The sequence below is a fragment of the Mus caroli genome, unplaced genomic scaffold (assembly GCF_978045245.1).
Source record: "Mus caroli unplaced genomic scaffold, Mus_caroli_1 scaffold_7, whole genome shotgun sequence".
Taxonomy (NCBI): domain Eukaryota; kingdom Metazoa; phylum Chordata; class Mammalia; order Rodentia; family Muridae; genus Mus; species Mus caroli.
In genome coordinates this window covers 18,900,582-18,919,599 of record NW_028227262.1, presented here as the reverse complement: position 1 = coordinate 18,919,599, position 19,018 = coordinate 18,900,582, and the positions used below count along the sequence as shown (strand labels likewise).

The 19,018-nt window shown below is 38.0% G+C and overlaps 1 protein-coding gene and 1 non-coding gene across 2 annotated transcripts in view; one reads left to right on the top strand and one right to left on the bottom strand.

The window, feature by feature from the left end:
- The window catches only part of LOC110288857 (killer cell lectin-like receptor 4), a 69,267-nt gene that overhangs the window by 29,828 nt on the left and 20,421 nt on the right, over nt 1–19,018 (bottom strand). The window contains exons 5-6 of the mRNA XM_085840856.1: nt 18,045–18,263; nt 14,279–14,423 (exon numbers count right to left, since the gene is read on the bottom strand). Coding sequence (XP_085696982.1) covers nt 14,279–14,423; nt 18,045–18,263 — 364 coding nt within the window. The remainder of the gene's footprint in view (nt 1–14,278; nt 14,424–18,044; nt 18,264–19,018) is intronic.
- On the top strand, nt 7,340–7,444 carry LOC147003788 (U6 spliceosomal RNA). The gene has a single exon (XR_015047724.1). It is a non-coding gene; the product is annotated as a U6 spliceosomal RNA (small nuclear RNA).

The window sequence follows — 19,018 nt, the reverse complement described above, 5'->3', positions numbered from 1 at the left end:
TACTAATGAAATGGACTTGATTGACAATTCAGTTTTGTTTCTTGAACCAAAGTGCAGCATAAACCATGACATACTAAACTCACATCTCTTATGACCAGGTTATAAATCTTTGAAGTGAAAAACTAGAAGGAATATTTGTTTTCTGGAGTTTTGTCTTTAAATTTATTGTAAAAAAAGAAAAACAAACAAAAACAAAAACATTTATAAGCACACACAAATACACATACACACACATACACACCCACACACAAACACACACACACACACACACACACACACACACACACACACACACACACACACACACACACGCATACGTTCCTGGTTGCTTTGCTGTAAAAGCCTTTATTTGTGAAAACACAATTGCCCATTCCTAAATGTTGAGATAGACACAATCACAATTCCACATTCAATCCTTCCAATCAGACCCTCAGACCTCAGTGCTATCATTGCACAACTGCAAGCTGTTCTTCCTGTCCCAGGCTGAGGTGAGGGATACCTGGAGTAGTAACCTGCCCACAGCAAAGGATGGGCTGATATCTTGCTTCACTGGGAGGACTGGTTTACCTTGGCCAGCATCTCACCTCTTCATGATGTCTTTTCTGGTAAAACTTTTACTACCGTAGAATATCGTAATTCATAGGTCTTAAGAAAACATGAAACAGTTCTATTTTGAGATTTCCTCTGTTTGTATTCACCCTGGGCATTTGTACTCATAGCTGCTTTAACACTCTGCCTAATCTGCCTACATACATAGTCCTTGATAGAATCAAGCACTGAGAACAAGAAAATGAGAAAGATGATTCAGGAATGTAGTAAGAATTATAAAAGGGGATCATATAGGGTTTCCTGTGGATATCTGGGCTCCTAAATACCCACGGATACAAATTACTATTGGAGAAGTAAGTTTGGAAACAATCTGTAAGACCTTTGCCTTTTCAGAGCAGACTCTAATCCAGCTCCACTGAACTCTCTGTGGAGTCTGTGGGCTCAGTTCATCCTCCTTCAGCACTCTTTTAGGTTTATTTCTTTCTCTTTTATTTCTTTTTTATAATGTGTGGTTTCATATAGTTCAGGGTGGCCCAGAATTAATATTTAGATGAAACTTCCCTAAACACTTGATCTTATTCCTTCTAACATTTTAGTTCCAAAATTTCAGGGTGATCTGCCATATGCAGCTGTCATATCATTCTTTTACTTTTGATTGTGTGCTTACTTTGGTGTTCCTTCATCTTGAATTTCATGTATTTTGGGAACTGTATTTTGGGTATTCCTAGCTATTGGGCTAATATCCACTTATCAGTGAGCGCATATCATGTGTGTTCTTTTGTGATTGGGTTACCTCACTCAGGATGATATACTCCAGATCCATCCAATTGTCCAAGAATTTCATGAAATCATTGCTTTTAATAGTTGAGTAGTATTCCATTGTATAAATGTACCACATTTTCTGTATCCATTTCTCTGTTTAGGGTCATCTGGCTATTATAAAGAAAGCTTCTATGAATATAGTGGAGCATGTGTCCTTATTACATGTTGGCGCATCTTCTGGGTATAAGCCCAGGTATGGTATTTCTGGAACGGGTAGGACTATATTGAATTTTCTGAGGAACTGTGAAACTGATTTGCAGAGTGGTTGTACCAGCTTGCAATCCCACCAGTAACGGAAGAGTGTTTCTCTTTCTCCACATCCTTACCAGTGTCTGATGTCACCTGAGTTTTTTATTTTAGCTATTCTTACTGTTGTTAGGTATAATCTTAGTGTTGTTTTGATATGCATTTCCCTGATGACTAAGGATGTTGAACTTTTTTTTTAACGTGCTTCTCAGCCATTTGGTATTCCTCAGTTGAGACTTCTTTGTTTGGCTCTGCACCCCATTTTTAATAGGGTTATTTGGTTTTCTGGAATCTAAGTTCTTGAGTTCTTTGTATATATTGGATATTACCCCTCTATTGGATTTAGAATTGGTAAAGATCTTTTCCCAATGTATTGATTGCCTTTTTTGTCTTATGGACACTCTCCTTTTCCTTAGAGAAGCTTTGCAATTTTATGAGTTCCTATTTGACAATTCTTAGAGCATACACCATTGGTGTCCTGTTCAGGATATTTCCCCTTGTGCACCTGTATTGGAGGCTTTTCCTCAAAATCTCTTCTATTATTTTCAACACCAGTTTATGATAAAAGTCATTGAAAGATTAGGACTTCAAAGCCCATACCTAAACATAGTAAAAATAATATACACCAAACCAGTTGCCAACATCAAACTAATTGGAAAGGAACATGAAGCAATCCCACTAAAATCAGGAACTAGACAAGGCTGCCCACTCTTTCGCTATCTATTTAATGGAGTACTTGCATTCCTAGCCAGAGCAATTAGAAACAAAAGGAGATTAAAGGGATACAAATAGCACTGTAAAATGTTAAGGAACACAGTATGCAATTGTTAACTGTGTAGCATGTGCAGAACTAATAAATCTTTATATATGTTGTCTTAGAATTATTAGTTTGAAAACAAATAGTGTTCATACACCTCTTCAAGGTCTATAACCCAATATAGTTAGTCACATTTACAGATGACCTCATTGAGTCTCAGGTGTCTCCCTTATCCCAGGTCTCTGTCTCACTCTGGACACTAAACCAAACAAACTTAACAAGAAATGTATTATTTCATTTCACATGTTACTACTGAATGTTATAGGAATATAGAATAAGAACTTAGGTGAAGGCTCAAAGCTGAAACCACACAGGAACTATTTTTCTGACTTGAAACATGGCTCAGATTTAGCTATTTCTCATTTCTTTGTTTTTTAAATAATTTATTTATATATTTGCCACTTTCTTTTCTCTGACCACTTCCAGGCTCACATACCACTACCCCATTAACCATTTGCCATTTCCTCAGAGAAGGTGAAACCTTCCATGAGTAAGAACAAAATGATCATAGGAGCGAGGGCCTTTGGAGTGAGGGAGGAGGGTGATGGGTAAAAAGGGTGACAGGATCAGGTGTGGCATGAGATTGGGGAGATGTACAACAGATCAGGAAATTGAACAGAGTTGTGTAGCAGTGAAGGATTGGGAACTGGGGAAAGCCACCAGAACGTCTCAGATCCCAGAAAAGCAAGAGGCTTCTAGGACCCAAAAAGAATGATATTAGCTGAAATACAAAATAAAGGGGAAAGAGAACCTCTAGAGACCATATCCAGTGGTTAGATGTGGCCCATATTTGAGGGATGAGGCCAACCATCCATCGACAAAATTTTAACCCAGAATTGGTTCTGTCTAAAGGAAATACAGGGACAAAGAGTGGATCAGAGACTGAAGGAAATTCCATTCAGAAACTGCTCCTTCCAGATGTGGATCCATACCATATGCAGTCATCAAACCCAGATACTATTGCTGATACCAAGTAGAGCTTGCTGACAGGATCCTGCTATAGCTGTCTCAAGAGAGGCTTTGCCTGGGCCTGAACAATACAGATGCTGATTCTTGCAGCAAACCCACAGACTACAAAGCATTGGGAGCCAAATGGAGGAGTTAGGGGAAGGACTGATGAAACTGAAGGGATTTGCATCACCATAGGAAGAACAACAATGTCACCAACCACAAACCCCAGAGTTCTCAAGGATTAAACCACAAACCAAAAAGTGCACATGCAGGGACCCTTGGCTCCACCTACATATGTATCAGAGGATGGCCTTATCTAGCATCTATGGGAAGAGAAACCGTTTATCCTGTGATGCCCTAGCATAGGGGAATGCTCTGGTGGTGAGGCAAGAGTGGGCATATGGGTGGAGGAGCACCCTCATAGGGTGTACAAGCAGGGGAAATGGAGGATACGATAAGGGGTTTGCTAAGGGGAAACTTTTAAGAGGACAAAGTTTGAAAAGTAAGTAGAGTATCAAATAAAAATAACAATTAATATAAAATATAATAATTCATTAAAAAACCTGACCTGGCACCTCTAATTACAGCACACACATCCTTTAACACTAAAGCCAGACAAGGCAGTCCAGATTAAGAAAGGGGATCCGAGGTAAGCAACAGAGCAGCAACAGCCATGAAGGGCCGAGTGTATGGGGGAAAGAGGGGAGTGAGAAAGAACCCATGTCCTGCCAGAGTTCAGGTGCTCTGGGTGGGTGGAAAGCCGCACACTATACATATAGCAGTGTGTGGGTGTCTGGCTGTGTTAATCCACTGATCCCATCTAGGTGGGTGGTAGACAAGGGGCAGCCCTAGGTACCAGGTTCTCAGCCTCTGGCATACCACCCTAGATACAGCAGAGGTACTGAAAACAGAATAGGGTCTTTGGAGTGGCACTTGACCTCAGAGATGAAGGGAGGTGAGGGCAGGGTGATAGGGGGCACTGGATGGTTACCACATGGGAGTGTTTGGACAGGTCCCTGTCTGGAGCACAGTGTGGCTTTCTAGAGGGAGGTTAGATGCTGATCATTATGGGAAAGCCCATCCCATCCTACAAGCATGGTTGGTCTTGATGAGCAGAAACAATCTATGGTTTTAGAGCTTTATTGTAGAAAGGCATGGAGAAAGGAGGGAAAGAAGAAATAGAGAGGCTTCCCATGGTCATAGCTATAGCCATGTGGAGAGAAGAGGGAAGGGAAAGAGAGAAGGAGGGCTAGAGAGTAAAGCAGGTGAAAGCTAAAGAGAGCAAAGAGGGGCCAAGCAGCCCCTCTTGTAGTGGGCTGAGCTGTCTTTCTCTTGCCAGGTAACTGTGGGGAGGAGTATAGTATAGGCAATAGTCAGGTAACTGTGGGGGTGGAGTCTAGCCAGAATGCCAGAAGCTTGGGACATTGCATAACTGATAATCATATAATTAAAACAGGCACTTGATTCTGGGAACGTGGGTCACCTTTCCATCCCTTGTAGATTTCTCTATTGGGTCACTGGAGCAAACGCCATTCAACAAAAATAGGCAGCCTAACACAATCCCACAAGCCTCTTCTCTGATTCTTAGAGTACCCATATGAAAACCAAGCTGTACATCTGTTAAAAATGTATAGAGGTCATAGATCCAGGGCTTACATGCTCTTTGGTTGGTGGTTCAGTTTCTGTGTTCACACATATGTCCAGGTCAGTTGTCTCTGTAGGACTTCCTGTGGTGTCCTTGACCTCTCAGGCTCTCTAAACCCTATCCCCCACTGTTCCACAAGATTCCCCGAGCCTTGCCTAATATTTGACAGTGGGGACTCTACATTTGTTTCCATCAGATGGATGAATGGATGAAGACTTCTTCCATTCATTCAGGAGACAGTTATGCTAGGTTCCATTCTGCTCGCACAGGAGAGTATCCTTAATCTTGTTATAGTTTGAGTCTTTCCCAAGAAATGGGTATCAAGTTGGAGAAGTCATTGGTTGTCCATTCCTACCATTTCTGCTCCATCTTAATTCAAGTGAATCTTGTAGGCTGGACAAAATTTGACTCAAGGTATTGTGGGTAGATTGTTGTCCATTTCCCTCCAATGGAAGTCCTACTTGGCTACTGGAGGTTGCCACTTCAGTCTATTTCTCCAGCTGCCAGGAGTTTCAACAAGGATGAACAGCATAAACACTAGGAGCTTCCCTGACCCCAGGTCTCCAGCTATTCCCAGAGATGCCCTCTTATTGGTTTTCTATCTCTGTATCAGTCTTTTGCTGCACCCTCACATCCACCACACTGGATCCCCATCCCCATTCCTCTCTTCACCCACTCTCTTACCTAGTTCAGTCCATTTATCTATCATGCATATTTTATTTTTCCATCTGAGTGAGATATAATCTTCTTGACTTGAGTCCTCCTTGTGACTTAGATTCTTTGAATCTGTGGATTATAGCATGGTTATTCCGTACTTTATGGCTAAAGTCCATTTACAAGTGAGAAATATGTTTGTGTCATTTTGTTCAGGGTTACCTACTTAAGATTATATTTTATAGTTCCATTCATTTTCCCGCAAATTTCTTGATGTTATTGTTTTGAATGGCTATATTGTTTTCCATTGTTTAGATTTACCACATTTTCTTCATTCATTCTTCAGGTGAAGGGCATCTAAGTTGTTTCACATGTTTTGATAGTACAAATAAAGCCTCTATAAAAATATAGGGAATCCATCCCATTATCAGCTTCCAAATGCTGACACCATTCCATACACTAGCAAGATTTTGCTGAAAGGACCCAGATATAGCTGTCTCTTGTGAGACTATGCAGGGGGCTAGCAAACACAGAAGTGGATGCTCACAGTCAGCTATTGGATGGATCACAGGGCCCCCAATGGAGGAGCTAGAGAAAGTATCCAAGGAGCTAAAGAGATCTGCACCCCTGTAGGTGCAACAACATTATGAACTAACCAGTACCCCGGAGCTCTTGACTCTAGCTGCATATGTATCAAAAGATGGCCTAGTCGGCCATCACTGGAAAGAGAGGCCCATTGGACTTGCAAACTTTATATGCCCCAGTACAGGGGAACACCAGGGCCAAAAAAAATGAGAATGGGTGGGTAGGGAAGTGGGGGGGGGAGGGTACGGGGGTCTTTTGGGATAGCATTGGAAATGTAATTGAGGAAAATATGTAATAAAAATATTAAAAATAAAAAATATTTGGGAAGATTTCCTTGTGATATATTGGAGCATATTTTAGATAATGCTGAGTATTTTTATTTGATTTCCTGACCATATAATACTTCTTTCCTATCCCCTTCATTACCTTATCCTGCCCCTCTTTTTTTTCCTACCACCTCCTGTCTCCCTCCCAGGTCGCCCCTCCCTCCCTCCCTCCCTCCCTCCCTCCCTCCCTCCCTCCCTCCCTCCCTCCCTCCCTCCCTCCTTCCCTCCGTCCCTCCCTCCTTCCCTCTATCTTCTGTGATTATATTGTTCCCCCTTTTATGTAGAATTGAAGTATGTATGCTTTGGTCTTCCATCTTCTTTAGCTCCATAGGGTTTCTGGGTTGTATCATGGATATTCTGAGCTTATGGGCTAATATACAGTTATCAGTGAGTAGGGACCATGTGTGTTCTTTTGTTTCTGGGTTGTCTCATTCAGAATGATATATTCTAGTTCCATCCATTTGCCTGTCCATTTTATGAACTCAATGATAGCTTTATAGTATTCCATTGTGTAAGGTATCATTTACATTTTCTGTATTCATTTCTCTGTTGAGGGACATCTGGGTTGTTTCCAGTTTGTGTCTATTATAAAAGTCTGCTATAAACATGGTGCAGCATGTGTACTTGTTATATGTTGGAGTATGTTTTGGGTATATGCCCAGTAGTGGTATAGCTGGGTCTTCAGGTAGAAATATTTCTAATTACCTGAGGAACTTCCAGATCGATTTCTAAAGTTGTTTCATCAATTTTGGCAGCACATAAAAAAAAAAAAATAGAACGACACAGAAAAGATTAGCATGGCCTCTGTGCAAGGTGGGTCTATTTTTTTCACTTCATTGTCTCATTCCTAGAGTTCATTTACAAAATATCAAGTTGAAATCAAACAAAAAACAATACAAAACAAAATAAAACAAAAACTTGCATGCCTGTAATCTCATCACTCAGGAGGCAGAAGCAAAGGAAAGTTCCTTTCAATCCTACAGAGAGATTTCCAGAACAGCTAGGATAGCACATAGAAAAGCTTTCTCAGAAAAAACAAACAAACAAACAAACAAACAAACAAACAAAAACATCCCAAACAAAGAAACAAAAATTCAGGATAAAAAGACATTAAATTGACACCATCACTGAATGTACCTGAACCTGAACATGAACATGAAGGAAACTCAGAGAGTGGTAGTATCCAGTTAGTTGATAGGTACATGGCTCCCAGATTAAAACAAGTTACTGTATCAATAGTAACTGTCTTGAGTTTGATCATTTGGGTACAGTTGTATAATATAAAGTGTTGTCCCTTCAATAAAATGAGGAACATGTATGACTCAATTTTGTTTGTTTGTTTGTTTTTGTTCTGTGAGCTAGGCTTTTGCTATATTCATTTTTCAACAATTGTGTCTTAGCCTATTAATTGCCAGAATCACAGTGTAATCTACAACATTTAGAAAACTTGAAGTATTATGACCTTTTTTATTAGGCCTAAAATTATATATCAATTAAAGTGGGTAGATAAGACAATTGATGACTTGGGTAAAAGATATTCCACATATCCTTGAACTACCCTTGCAACTGTTTACCAAATTTGATATTATATTTTATGGACAAAGGAAACATTTATAAAATTGAGAAAAACCTCTACATGAAACAAAAATCAAAACAAAACAAAATGGTAATCAACTAACATTAAAAATCAAAGCCTATAAGACATTTCTTCTCATAATTGCAGTTTCAATTAAGACAATATGTTTCTCCTGACAGTGGTGGCACACACCTTTGATCCTAGCTCTTGGGAGAAAGTGGCAGGATTTCTGAATTCGAGGCCAACATGGTCTTCACAGTGAGTTCCAGGACAGTCAGGGCTAGGCAGAGAAACCCTGTCTTGGAAAACCAAAAAAAAAAAAAAAAAAAAAGACAATTTGCCTTATCATTAATGGAAACTCAGGCTGGTTTTTTTGGGGGGGGGTTCTTTATTTAGTTTTATAGGAGTTTAAGAAATCAGAAAGAATACAATTCTGAAAGCTTTAGGGAAAAGGGTACCCGTTCACCAGAGTAGATATGTTCTGTTCCCAACAGGAAGGAAGATGTCCTGTTCTGCATGTTAGATACCAGAGAACAGTCCCAATGCTCCTGCAGCTTTGTCTCTATTCACAGCAGACTCTGTTCTGTAATCAAAATATGTGTTTGTTGGAGTAATGAATTATTACAAGAAACAAATAAGGATCAACACATTTTACTTTTACCTTTAACTCTGGTTGGAGAGTTAATGAGGGAATTTATCCAGTTTCTTCCCACAAATACAGTAGTAGAAATTATTACAGTTAGTATCTTCTAGTCTTGTTTTAGATAAAAATACACATCCTCCAGGCTTAAAGTTCATTTTCCTTATTTTCATGTCACTGAAGAGCAAAGACAAGAGTAGGCAACTGGTAAATTTTGAACATTCACTGAAAAAAATCATGATTTTAAAAATTCTATTGGCCAAAGTATACAGAATATATAACTGTTTATCCTAAGTTCATCACGAAAATATTTTCATCTATGTTCATTTAAAAGAAATGGTCTCTTATCACACAAAAACCCTACATCACATTTCACACTCACAAGTGTGTTTGATCAGAGGTTAAATCTGATTTTCAATATTTCCAAAGAATTATTTTACCAATCTTGCTTTCACATTTATATTTTGTCAATAAGAATGCAAGGACAATAGTAAAGCAGATGTGTTTGCACCCAAAACAAGGATTTATAGGTTTGTGTTTTAAGGAGAAAGGGCATATTTGAAATATAGTCACAAATGAGTGCTTGTGACTAATGTTTTTGTATTGTTTCCCTATAGTCCTAACCACCTGATAGCTAAAGGGTCTTCACAGACACATAGTAATCTACTGAATTCCCTGTCTGCAACAGAACTCTGATTTCTGCAGGATGATATTTTAGGGGCCACAACTACCTTTCTGTATAAAAACCTGCAGCTAAATAAAGAAAGTAAACTAGAACACAGACAAATTACCACAAAAACAGGATAAATGTGTATTCTGGGACACATGGGCTACACAGCAAAACTAGAAGTAAAAAGGTAATTAATTAATAATTGATAATTAAAATCCTCTTGTATAAATCAAAGAAATGGGACAAATCTCAGATGGTCAGGGAAGCACTGTTGCTAGTTTGTCCCCTAGTAGCAGAAGCTGAATAAAGAATGTACTGAAAACAGAGATCCTCAGTAATAAATCCAGCCAGGCCCAGTGGGACACAATCCATCATCCCAGTTGTGAGGGGATAAAGGTAGATGGATCACAGTTCAAGTGTAACCTTCGATATTTGAGGCTAGATTGGGTTAATGATACTCTGTCACATGAGAAAAAGAGAATGAAATCCACTGAAACCACATGGCACCTAGACTTCCAAAGGATGAGTCTTTAGCAAAATAAAGCACTTTTGAATTTTGGATTTAGGATGAAGAGAAATTGAATATTCAAATTCAAAAAATTTAGGAATGGTGAAAAAAATTAACAAATCAGATAAAAGTGAAAAATATGTGATTTGGATTCTGAGGGTTCAAGGACAAAGGAAGATTGTGAACTGGAAAAAAAAAATGAACAGGAGAGATTAAAGGATGCGTAAACTAAAACTAAGGATGTATATAGGCCTTAAGGTAAACCACTATTTAGTAAGCTTATATTTGACAAAGACAAAACAGACCCCATGTTTCTTCAGTGGTTTAGAGTCTTGTGAACGTGCATGCGTGCAGGCATGCACATGTGCATGTGCGTGTGCGTGTGTGTGTGTGTGTGTGTGTGTGTGTGTGTGTTTGGGTGTTTGCCTATTTGTTCTGGGGGGGTAAATTTTATTATTGGGATTTTGGGTTGTTTAGTTACCTGCTTTATTATATTTTCCTTTTGTTGTTGTTTTGCAGTGAGTAAAATAATATGATGTTGAGTCTGTAGGAAGGTAGGGAGCAACAAGGAGTGAGAAGGGACACAGGTCAAAATATATTTTATGAAAAATGTAATTAAAATCAAAATTAAACTTTAGTAAAGAATAGCAATTAAAGAAGATAAGAGTTTTTAAAAGAAAACCAAAGTGCAAGGCAAAGGATACCTTCAGAGAAATTCCTAATTGCTCAAGGAGATGACAGAGAGCTCCCACATAGCACAGGATATTGCTCCTGCCCTTGGGTTCCATAACTATGTAGTAAGGCCTTGTTGCTGAAGATCCTCCCCATCTTGACATCAAGATATGAGAAGCCAATCTCAAACAGACATGGAAATACCTTCCCCTGGGCAGGCAAAGGGTTAATAGTTTATCTACACGTTGCAGGGGAGAAAGGTATGAGTAGTCCTATCCTGCACTGGACCCTTTTGCTACAATGGTGACCTGCTAGGCAAGATATGTTTTAAGATAAATAAATGTTTTCTTATTGGAACTGAGGCCTTTACCATGGGAGGCAAGCATGCTTGATGTTATAATCTAAATAAAAATTCCAGTGTTGGGAAGGGAACATGCCCTAGGTTGGAACTTGTTATAATCTCTCTGCTAAGTGGTCACTGGTTAACATTTTCTGTTGTAGCCTAGAACTGTGATGCTCTCAACCGCCATGAGAAAGCTACTTTATTCAGTGAGGGGAGTCAGTGCAGTGTGGCAGAATTGGCAAAGGACTTTAGAGAAGTGTTTATGTGCTGAGCCCAACTCTCTACATCAACTTCTTAGTCTCCATACCACCAGCAAGACTCAGGGAACAACAGGGAAGAGGAAATTAAAAATTGTAAGCACCACAGAAGGGGGAAGGCTCTGTGAAATTCTGCCTTCTGGAAAAGAAGAAATTTTGTAAATATTAGTTCTTTTTAGAAATCATTATTAGGTGACAACTGCTGGGAAAGTGAGATTCAATTCTTTATTGAGGGTGTGGCTACTGGTGGCTTTCCTTGTTCCAGAGCATGGCCTACCACCATGCAGCTGTGCACAGTTAATTAGGAAGGCTAGAGTTATCATGGCACATCTTAGAGATTTGGGTAGGAGAAGGAGCATATATGTTCATATATTATTTGATGTATATGTGATACTCAAGAAAAAGTAATGTCATTAAAAAGTTAATAAGTAAACACATTTCTTCAGATTATAGATAAACAATAAATTTAAGATTCATTCACACTTAACATCTTTAAATGGAATGTAAGCATACATATGTATGTATACATAAACATGCTCTTATATTTATAAATAACTGGCAATAATATAAGCTAAGAACAATAAAAAAGTCAAATGAATATCTGCTATACTCAGACTCATTGTAGCTGTCATGACCATTCCCTCACTTTAAACCTTCTTAAGTTGTTGACTTTCTCGTGCCCTTCCCATGTTAGAACACACCATCCTTAGATGTGTGCAATACCAAGTCACTTTTGGTCATCTCCTTGACTATACATCTTCCTTTTGTAAGACTTGATCAGGAACTGCCTTATACAACTTGTCCTTACTCCTGAGCTCCATAGAAAATGAGGAAAACCATGAGAAATGAAGAAAAGCCTTTGCAGACAACCCTCTCAATCCCCAAACGAGGGTTAGAGTCTGAAGCATTCAGAAACTCACAGTTTAGATGGGCCATTGTCAATCCATGTCCATTCTTTTTTTTTTCTCATCATATGACAATCCAATCCAGTAACTGTCTGGAATAACCTGGAACTGAAGGAATTTCTGTAAAGAAAACAAGATAGCTTATGATGGAATTTCTGTCTGTTGGATGATAGAACAAGCAGGAAAAGTTCCCAGCATCCCTATGTCATTCTCTCCTGTCCTGTCCTCCCACCACTCAGACCTACCATATTCATTTTCTAAACCGACTTCCTATTTATTTCAAATTGATGTCTGTTCAATAAGCTATTAAAAAAATAACTTCAAGAGTCCTCAGTTTGTTATTGTTTTTCTTATACCAAGTCTCTGAATTTAACCAAGGTTGTCTTTGAACATACAATATTTCTACTTAAGGCTGGCATGTTTTAGATTTATCATTTTTTCACTGATGCATCAATTCCTTCTATTGCATCTCCTATGTCTGAGCTAAGAAGGGAATTCTCAACAGAGGAATCTCGAATGGCCAAGAAGCACATTAATAGATGTTCAAGGCTCTTGTCCACTAGGGAAATGCCAATTCAAACAAAACTGAGATCAAGTCTTACCCCAATAGGAAATGCTAAGTTTAAAATTCAAGTGATAGCACATACTGAAAAAGATATGGAGAAAAGGGAACCCTACTGCACTCCTGGGGGGAGCACTTGTAAAAATCAATTTGGTGGTTTCTCAGGGTACTGGGAATAGTTCTACCTCAAGAACCAGTTATACCACTCCAGGGCTTATACTCAAAAAGTCTCCACCATCCCAAAAATCTCATTGTCAGATATGTACATAGAAGTTTTATTCATAATACCTTGAAATTAGAAAATCTTAGATGTCTCTTCACTGAAGAATAAAGAAAATGTGCTACATCTACACAATGGAGTACTATTCAGCTATGAAAAAAAAGCATCATGAATTTTGCAGGCAAATCTATGTAAGTTCTGAAAAACTGGAATTGGCACTATCCGAAATGCTGTTGCTTATACATGGGTTAAGTTCTTGTAAGTGGACTTCATTGTCTAGCCTCAGTGGGAGCACATTCATCTTATCTCAGGGAAATGTGTTGGTCCAGGTTGTGGGGATATCTAGGGGGCCCCCATGCAATCATAGTAGAAGGGTTTCTAGGGATGTATTTTTGACAAGGAGAGGGGCAGTGAGCAGGATGTAAAATGAATAAATAAAATACTACTACTACTACTAATTCTCCTCCTACTATTATTAAGGCTGCTAATAGTAATAATAATAATAATAATACATTTTTAAAATTGGTTATATTTACTCTATCAAAAGGAAAATTACACTATTATTTGACATTAAATATCCTTTTAGAATGTTATTTAAACATCTATTAAATTGATGTATAAATATCATACCATGTTAAAAATAACAAAGTTTTAAAGGTGATCCTGCAATCATTTCTCTAGAAAAATATAGTTTTCATATTTGAAAAGATTTTATACATAAAAATTAAAAGAGAAAATTGCAGAATATTGGAAACTTTGTTTTCTTTTAAATAGTCATTTCTAATGATGGATATCTTTTTTACAGGACATAAGAATAGTATGCAGTAAATATTGTGGATATTTTCAGTGGAAATCACTATGGAGTTAACTGGTCAATGATTATGTCTACATTTCTTCTATCATCTCATTTTGCAGACAGGACCAGAGCACAACTACTTTCCCTGTTGTCATCTGATTACTCATCTCAGGCAGCCTCATTTCCAGGTTCCAAAGAACAAATCCTAAAAACAGGGTTTTACTTGGCACTCGATGGAGATCAATGATTGCCAGTTACAGGATGTGCTATACCTAAGGATTAGATTTCATCCGGAAAAGACATGCTTTCTGAAGGATTCTCTTGTACACTCCTGAGAAAGGGAGGAGACTGAAAGACACAAGTGTCTTTGTAATAATGAGTGCCCACTTAACAGACTTGTGTCCCACAGTTTTGTTCACATTACAGGAAAATCATAAATGAAAACAAAACAAAACAAACAAACCTAGATTCAGTACCTCATTATTCAGGGTTAGAGACAGAGTCTAAGAAAAAGAGGGGAAAGTTAGCCTCCACAGTACCAGTTCATTTTCATCTTCTATCTTCACAAGGGGTAAGCTGTAATGCTGGCAGGTCTGTTTACATCCACTCCATGTATTTTTGTTCATGATGAAATAATAACATTTAGTACTGTAGCAGAACAAGTATTTAACATGTGCCCCTACAACAAAGAAGGTAAATGGTTAAACATATTATTTTCTGGTATTGTGTTTTCAGCAGAATATATTTATTAGTCTTTGTTTTTTTTTTAAGTGGTTAAATCTTATAGTTCTCAGAAAGTGAGATTCTATAATGTCCAAACACCCCTGCACACCCATGATCTATGCAACATTTTTAATACAACTACAGATCTAGAAATATTTCCTGTGTCAATCATGGATGAATCATTAGAGAAAATGAAGCACATACACACAAAAAATATTGTTTATCCTTTAAAAGAAAATGAATCAGTTTAACAGGATGATTTATGCCTATGACATGAGAACTACAAAGAGAAAGACACTAACAGTTTGAGTCCTTCCTTGACTAAACAAGGACTTTCATGTCAATCTTCTCTACATTGTGAGTTCCCAGTCATCCTGGGCTTCAGAAGGACATCGTGTCTCACAACAATCCCAAAAGCAAGATGCTGACCTATGTGACAAACATCACTGAACTTGAGGATGGTATGCAGGTGAAACACTTTGGACAAAGGACCACACGATATGATTTCATGCAGATAAGGTTTTTTAAAAAACCAAGTTCTTTGAAGCAGAGGCTTGTGAGATACCAGGGGTCAGAGGCAGACAATGAGCACTTGCTACTCAGAGGCAGTTAAACTGCTGACAGAATTCTAGATATGCAGTAATGCATTGTGCCCATACTTGTCCACACACTTCTCTGCACTTAGCATTGTGCCAAAATCTGTGCCAAATTCTTTTACTTTCCAGCAATACCTCTCCTGGGCATATATCCAGAAGATGTTCCAACTGGTAACAAAGACACATGCTCTACTATGTTCATAACAGCCTTATTTATAATAGCCAGAAACTGGAAAGAACCCAGATGCTCCTCAACAGAGGAATGGATACAAAATATGTGGTACATTTACACAATGGAGTAAGACTCAGCTATTAAAAAGAATGAGTTTATGAAATTCCTAGGCAAATGGATGGACCTGGAGGGCATCATCCTAAGTGAGGTAACCCAATCACAAAAGAACTCAAATGATATGTACTCACTGATAATGGGATATTAGCCCAGAAACTTAGAATACCCAAGATGTAAGATACAATTTGCAAAACACATAAAACTTAAGAAGAATGAAGGCCAGTGTGGACTCTTTGCCCCTTCTTAGAATTGGGAACAAAACACCCATGGAAGGAGTTACAGAGACAAAGTTTGGAGCAGAGACAAAAGGATGTACCATCTAGAGTCTGCCATATCCAGAAATCCATCCCATAATCAGCTCTAAACGCTTACACCATTGCATACACTAACAAGATTTTGCTGAAAGGACCATGATATAGTTGTCTCTTGTGAGATTATGCTGGGGCCTAGCAAACACAGACGTGGATGCTCACAGTCATCTATTGGATGGATCACAGGGCCCCCAATGGAGGAGCTAGAGAAATTACCCAAGAAGCTAAAGGGATCTGCAATCCTATAGGTGGAACAGCAATATGAACTAACCAGTACCCCGGAGCTCTTTTTTTTTTTTTTTTTTTTTTTGCTGCATATGTATCAAAAGATGGCCTACTTGGCCATCAGTGGAAAAAGAGGCCCATTGGTCATGCAAACTTTATATGCCTCAGTACAGGGGAATGCCAGGGCCAGGAAGTGGGAGTGGGTGGGTAGGGGAGTAGGGTGAGGTTATGGGGTACTTTTGGGATAGGATTGGAGATGTAAATGAGGAAAATACCTAATAAAAAATTAAAAAAAATCTTTTACCTTAAGAGAAATAAGAGACAAATGAGAAAGATTTTGGTGATGAAAGACTGTTCTCCTGATTATGTTGATTCCATCAGTGTTGTGCCCACATGTCCAAATGTTTAGAGTTGAATACATGAAAATGTATGCAGTTGGTTTTGCAAGATCCTCTCAATATGAATGTTTTGTTTAGAGAGTTGATGGGAATGCCCATGCTCTATTTGGTAAGTTTATTTCTAACCATTACTTTTCTGTGAAGAGATATCAATGTGTAGCTCAGGCTTTCCTTGAAATTTCTGGGATGTCCTTATATTACTGAATGTTATAATCGTCCTCCCTCAACCTCACAGTCATAGGGATTAAATCATTTTGCTATCCTATACAGATAATTAAATTATTTTAAAGTAATGGCACAAAAGTTTTTCCATGAGTCTGGAATACTTCAAAGATTGTTTTGTAGTTATTTTTTCCTGTCACAAATTTTAATTTATTCATTATTTATTTATTTTATTAGACATTTTCTTATTTACATTTCAAATGTAGTCCCCTATACCCTCCCCCCTCCCTGCTTCCCAAACCACCCACTCTGCTTCCAGGCCCTGGCATTCCCCTGTATTGGGGCATATGATCTTTGCAAGACCAAGGGCCTCTCCTTCCACTGATGGCCAACTAGGCCATCCTCTGCTACATATGCAGCTAGAGATACAGTTTTGTGGGGTACTGGTTAGTTCATATTGTTGATCCTCCTATAGGGTTTCCAACCCCTTTACCTCCTTGGTTACTTTCTGTAGCTCCTTAATTAGGCGACCTGTGTTCCATCCAATAGATGACTGTGAGCATCCACTTCTGTATTTGCCAGGCACTGGCATAGTCTCACAAGAAAGAGCTATATTAGGGTCCTGTCAGCAAAATATTGCTGGCATATGCAATGTTGTCTGGGTTTGTGGTTGTATATGGAATGGATCCCTAGGTGGGGCAGTCTATAGATGGTCGTTTCTACTGTTTCAGCTCTGAACTTTGTGTCTGTAACTCCTTTCATGGATATTTTGTTCCCCATTCTAAGAAGGAGCAAGTATCCACATTATGGTCTTCCTTCTTCTTGTACAATGTATCTGTTTTAAATATATTAATCCTGAAATAATGAGAATCATCACATCCTATTGTCACAGAGTGGTGGGATTATATATAAGAGCTCTTTGTTACAAATCTTGAAAAAAAAAAGTTAGTGATGATTTAGAAACTGTGTCAGTAAAAATGACCAATCACATGCAAGTTTAAGACAGGTTCCTGTGACTCTTAATCTTTCATTTTCCCAGCCTCATTCACTGTGTCACTGATAGAGTTGCAACATTTACACACCGTGCTGAAACTCCCTTGTCTGTTCCAGGGAGGTTCACATTTTACAAACAATCCAGCTCTCCCAAAATATGTCAGACAGGAAACACACATACACAAACAAAAAAATTTCTTCTTATAACTTCATTCATGTAAATTCTCTAAGTCCATTTTCACATAAAAAGTTCATAAATACACTCTTACCAAAAACTTCCATGTTCTGTCACCAACAAATTTGAAAACTCAGATTATCCTGTAGATTAAAACAATCAAAATTCTCAAGGGTACTGATTTGTAATTCCCTCCCTAGGGGGCAGAAGGAGTGCCAAACAGAACTTGGCTTCTAGAAACTATAAGATTATCCTAATCCAAATATGAATTTATGAGTTTTCATGTCACTACATGAAGTAAGGAACCCCCAAATGATTAACTGAAAGATCACAAGCATCTTAAGCTACTGGATGTACTTCAAAGCTTCAGAGAAGAAGTAATAGATAATCATGCAATTCTGTACTCATAGTATTCCTCTGCTACATACCTGTTTCCCGTGAGGAATCTAAATCTGTCTTGGTTTCACTGTACCATCTGTTCTGTTCTCTCTTGAGGGATTCCAGAAGTTCATTGCCTGGCCTAGAATTTATAGACTTATTTGTCAACATTTCTTCCTTTAATTTGAAATCACTTTGCATGTTGCTGCAGTTATGGTGGTGGTATAGAGTTTCATGGATTTCTTGTTTGTGTTGACCACACTGAAAAACTAAATTAATCACAGATATAAACTCTAAATGCTTATAAGAAATACATATTGAAATTAAAGTTAGAGAAAAAGCTTCATGAGGACAGCCAACGCATATCATTACTTTCATTGGTATTTTAACATTTATAAATTAGCAGTTCAATTAACTCACTATAGAAACAGATACTTCAATTTTTTCTCTAAATAAAGCTTACTGTAAAATAAATAATAAAGTTGAATAAAATTATGGTGGAAATAACTTCCGTTCACTTCAATTTTACAGCACAAATTTACAGATAATTACCTAAGTAAAATATTCAGTGAATACTTAACACACTATTAAAATGTGACCTAAAAAACACGTTAAGAAATCACACAATTCTTCTTGGAGCATATAGGAGTAAATTATATCACATGCATAGGTATGTTTTAGCCTAGCATGAAAGTGATTCCCTGTGCTAATATAGAGAAATGCAATTAAATTTAACTTTAATGTTTCTGTACAGATGATCTCAATCATTGAAGAAATATAAAAAAGAAAAAGAAAGTCATCAATTCTTTGCACAGGTGTTTCTCAGAAAATGTTTACATTAGATTCACAATCACCTGAGCTCAGTAAGTAGACTATCACACAGTCCTCAGAAGGAACATGACCAAAAATGACAGAACAGGGGTACTCTCAGCAGCCCCAGAGCCAACAGATTAAGATAGAGAACAAAACACTCCATTTTGTTGGTAAAAAATAGTATAACACGAGAGATTTTTGACTCATTGCC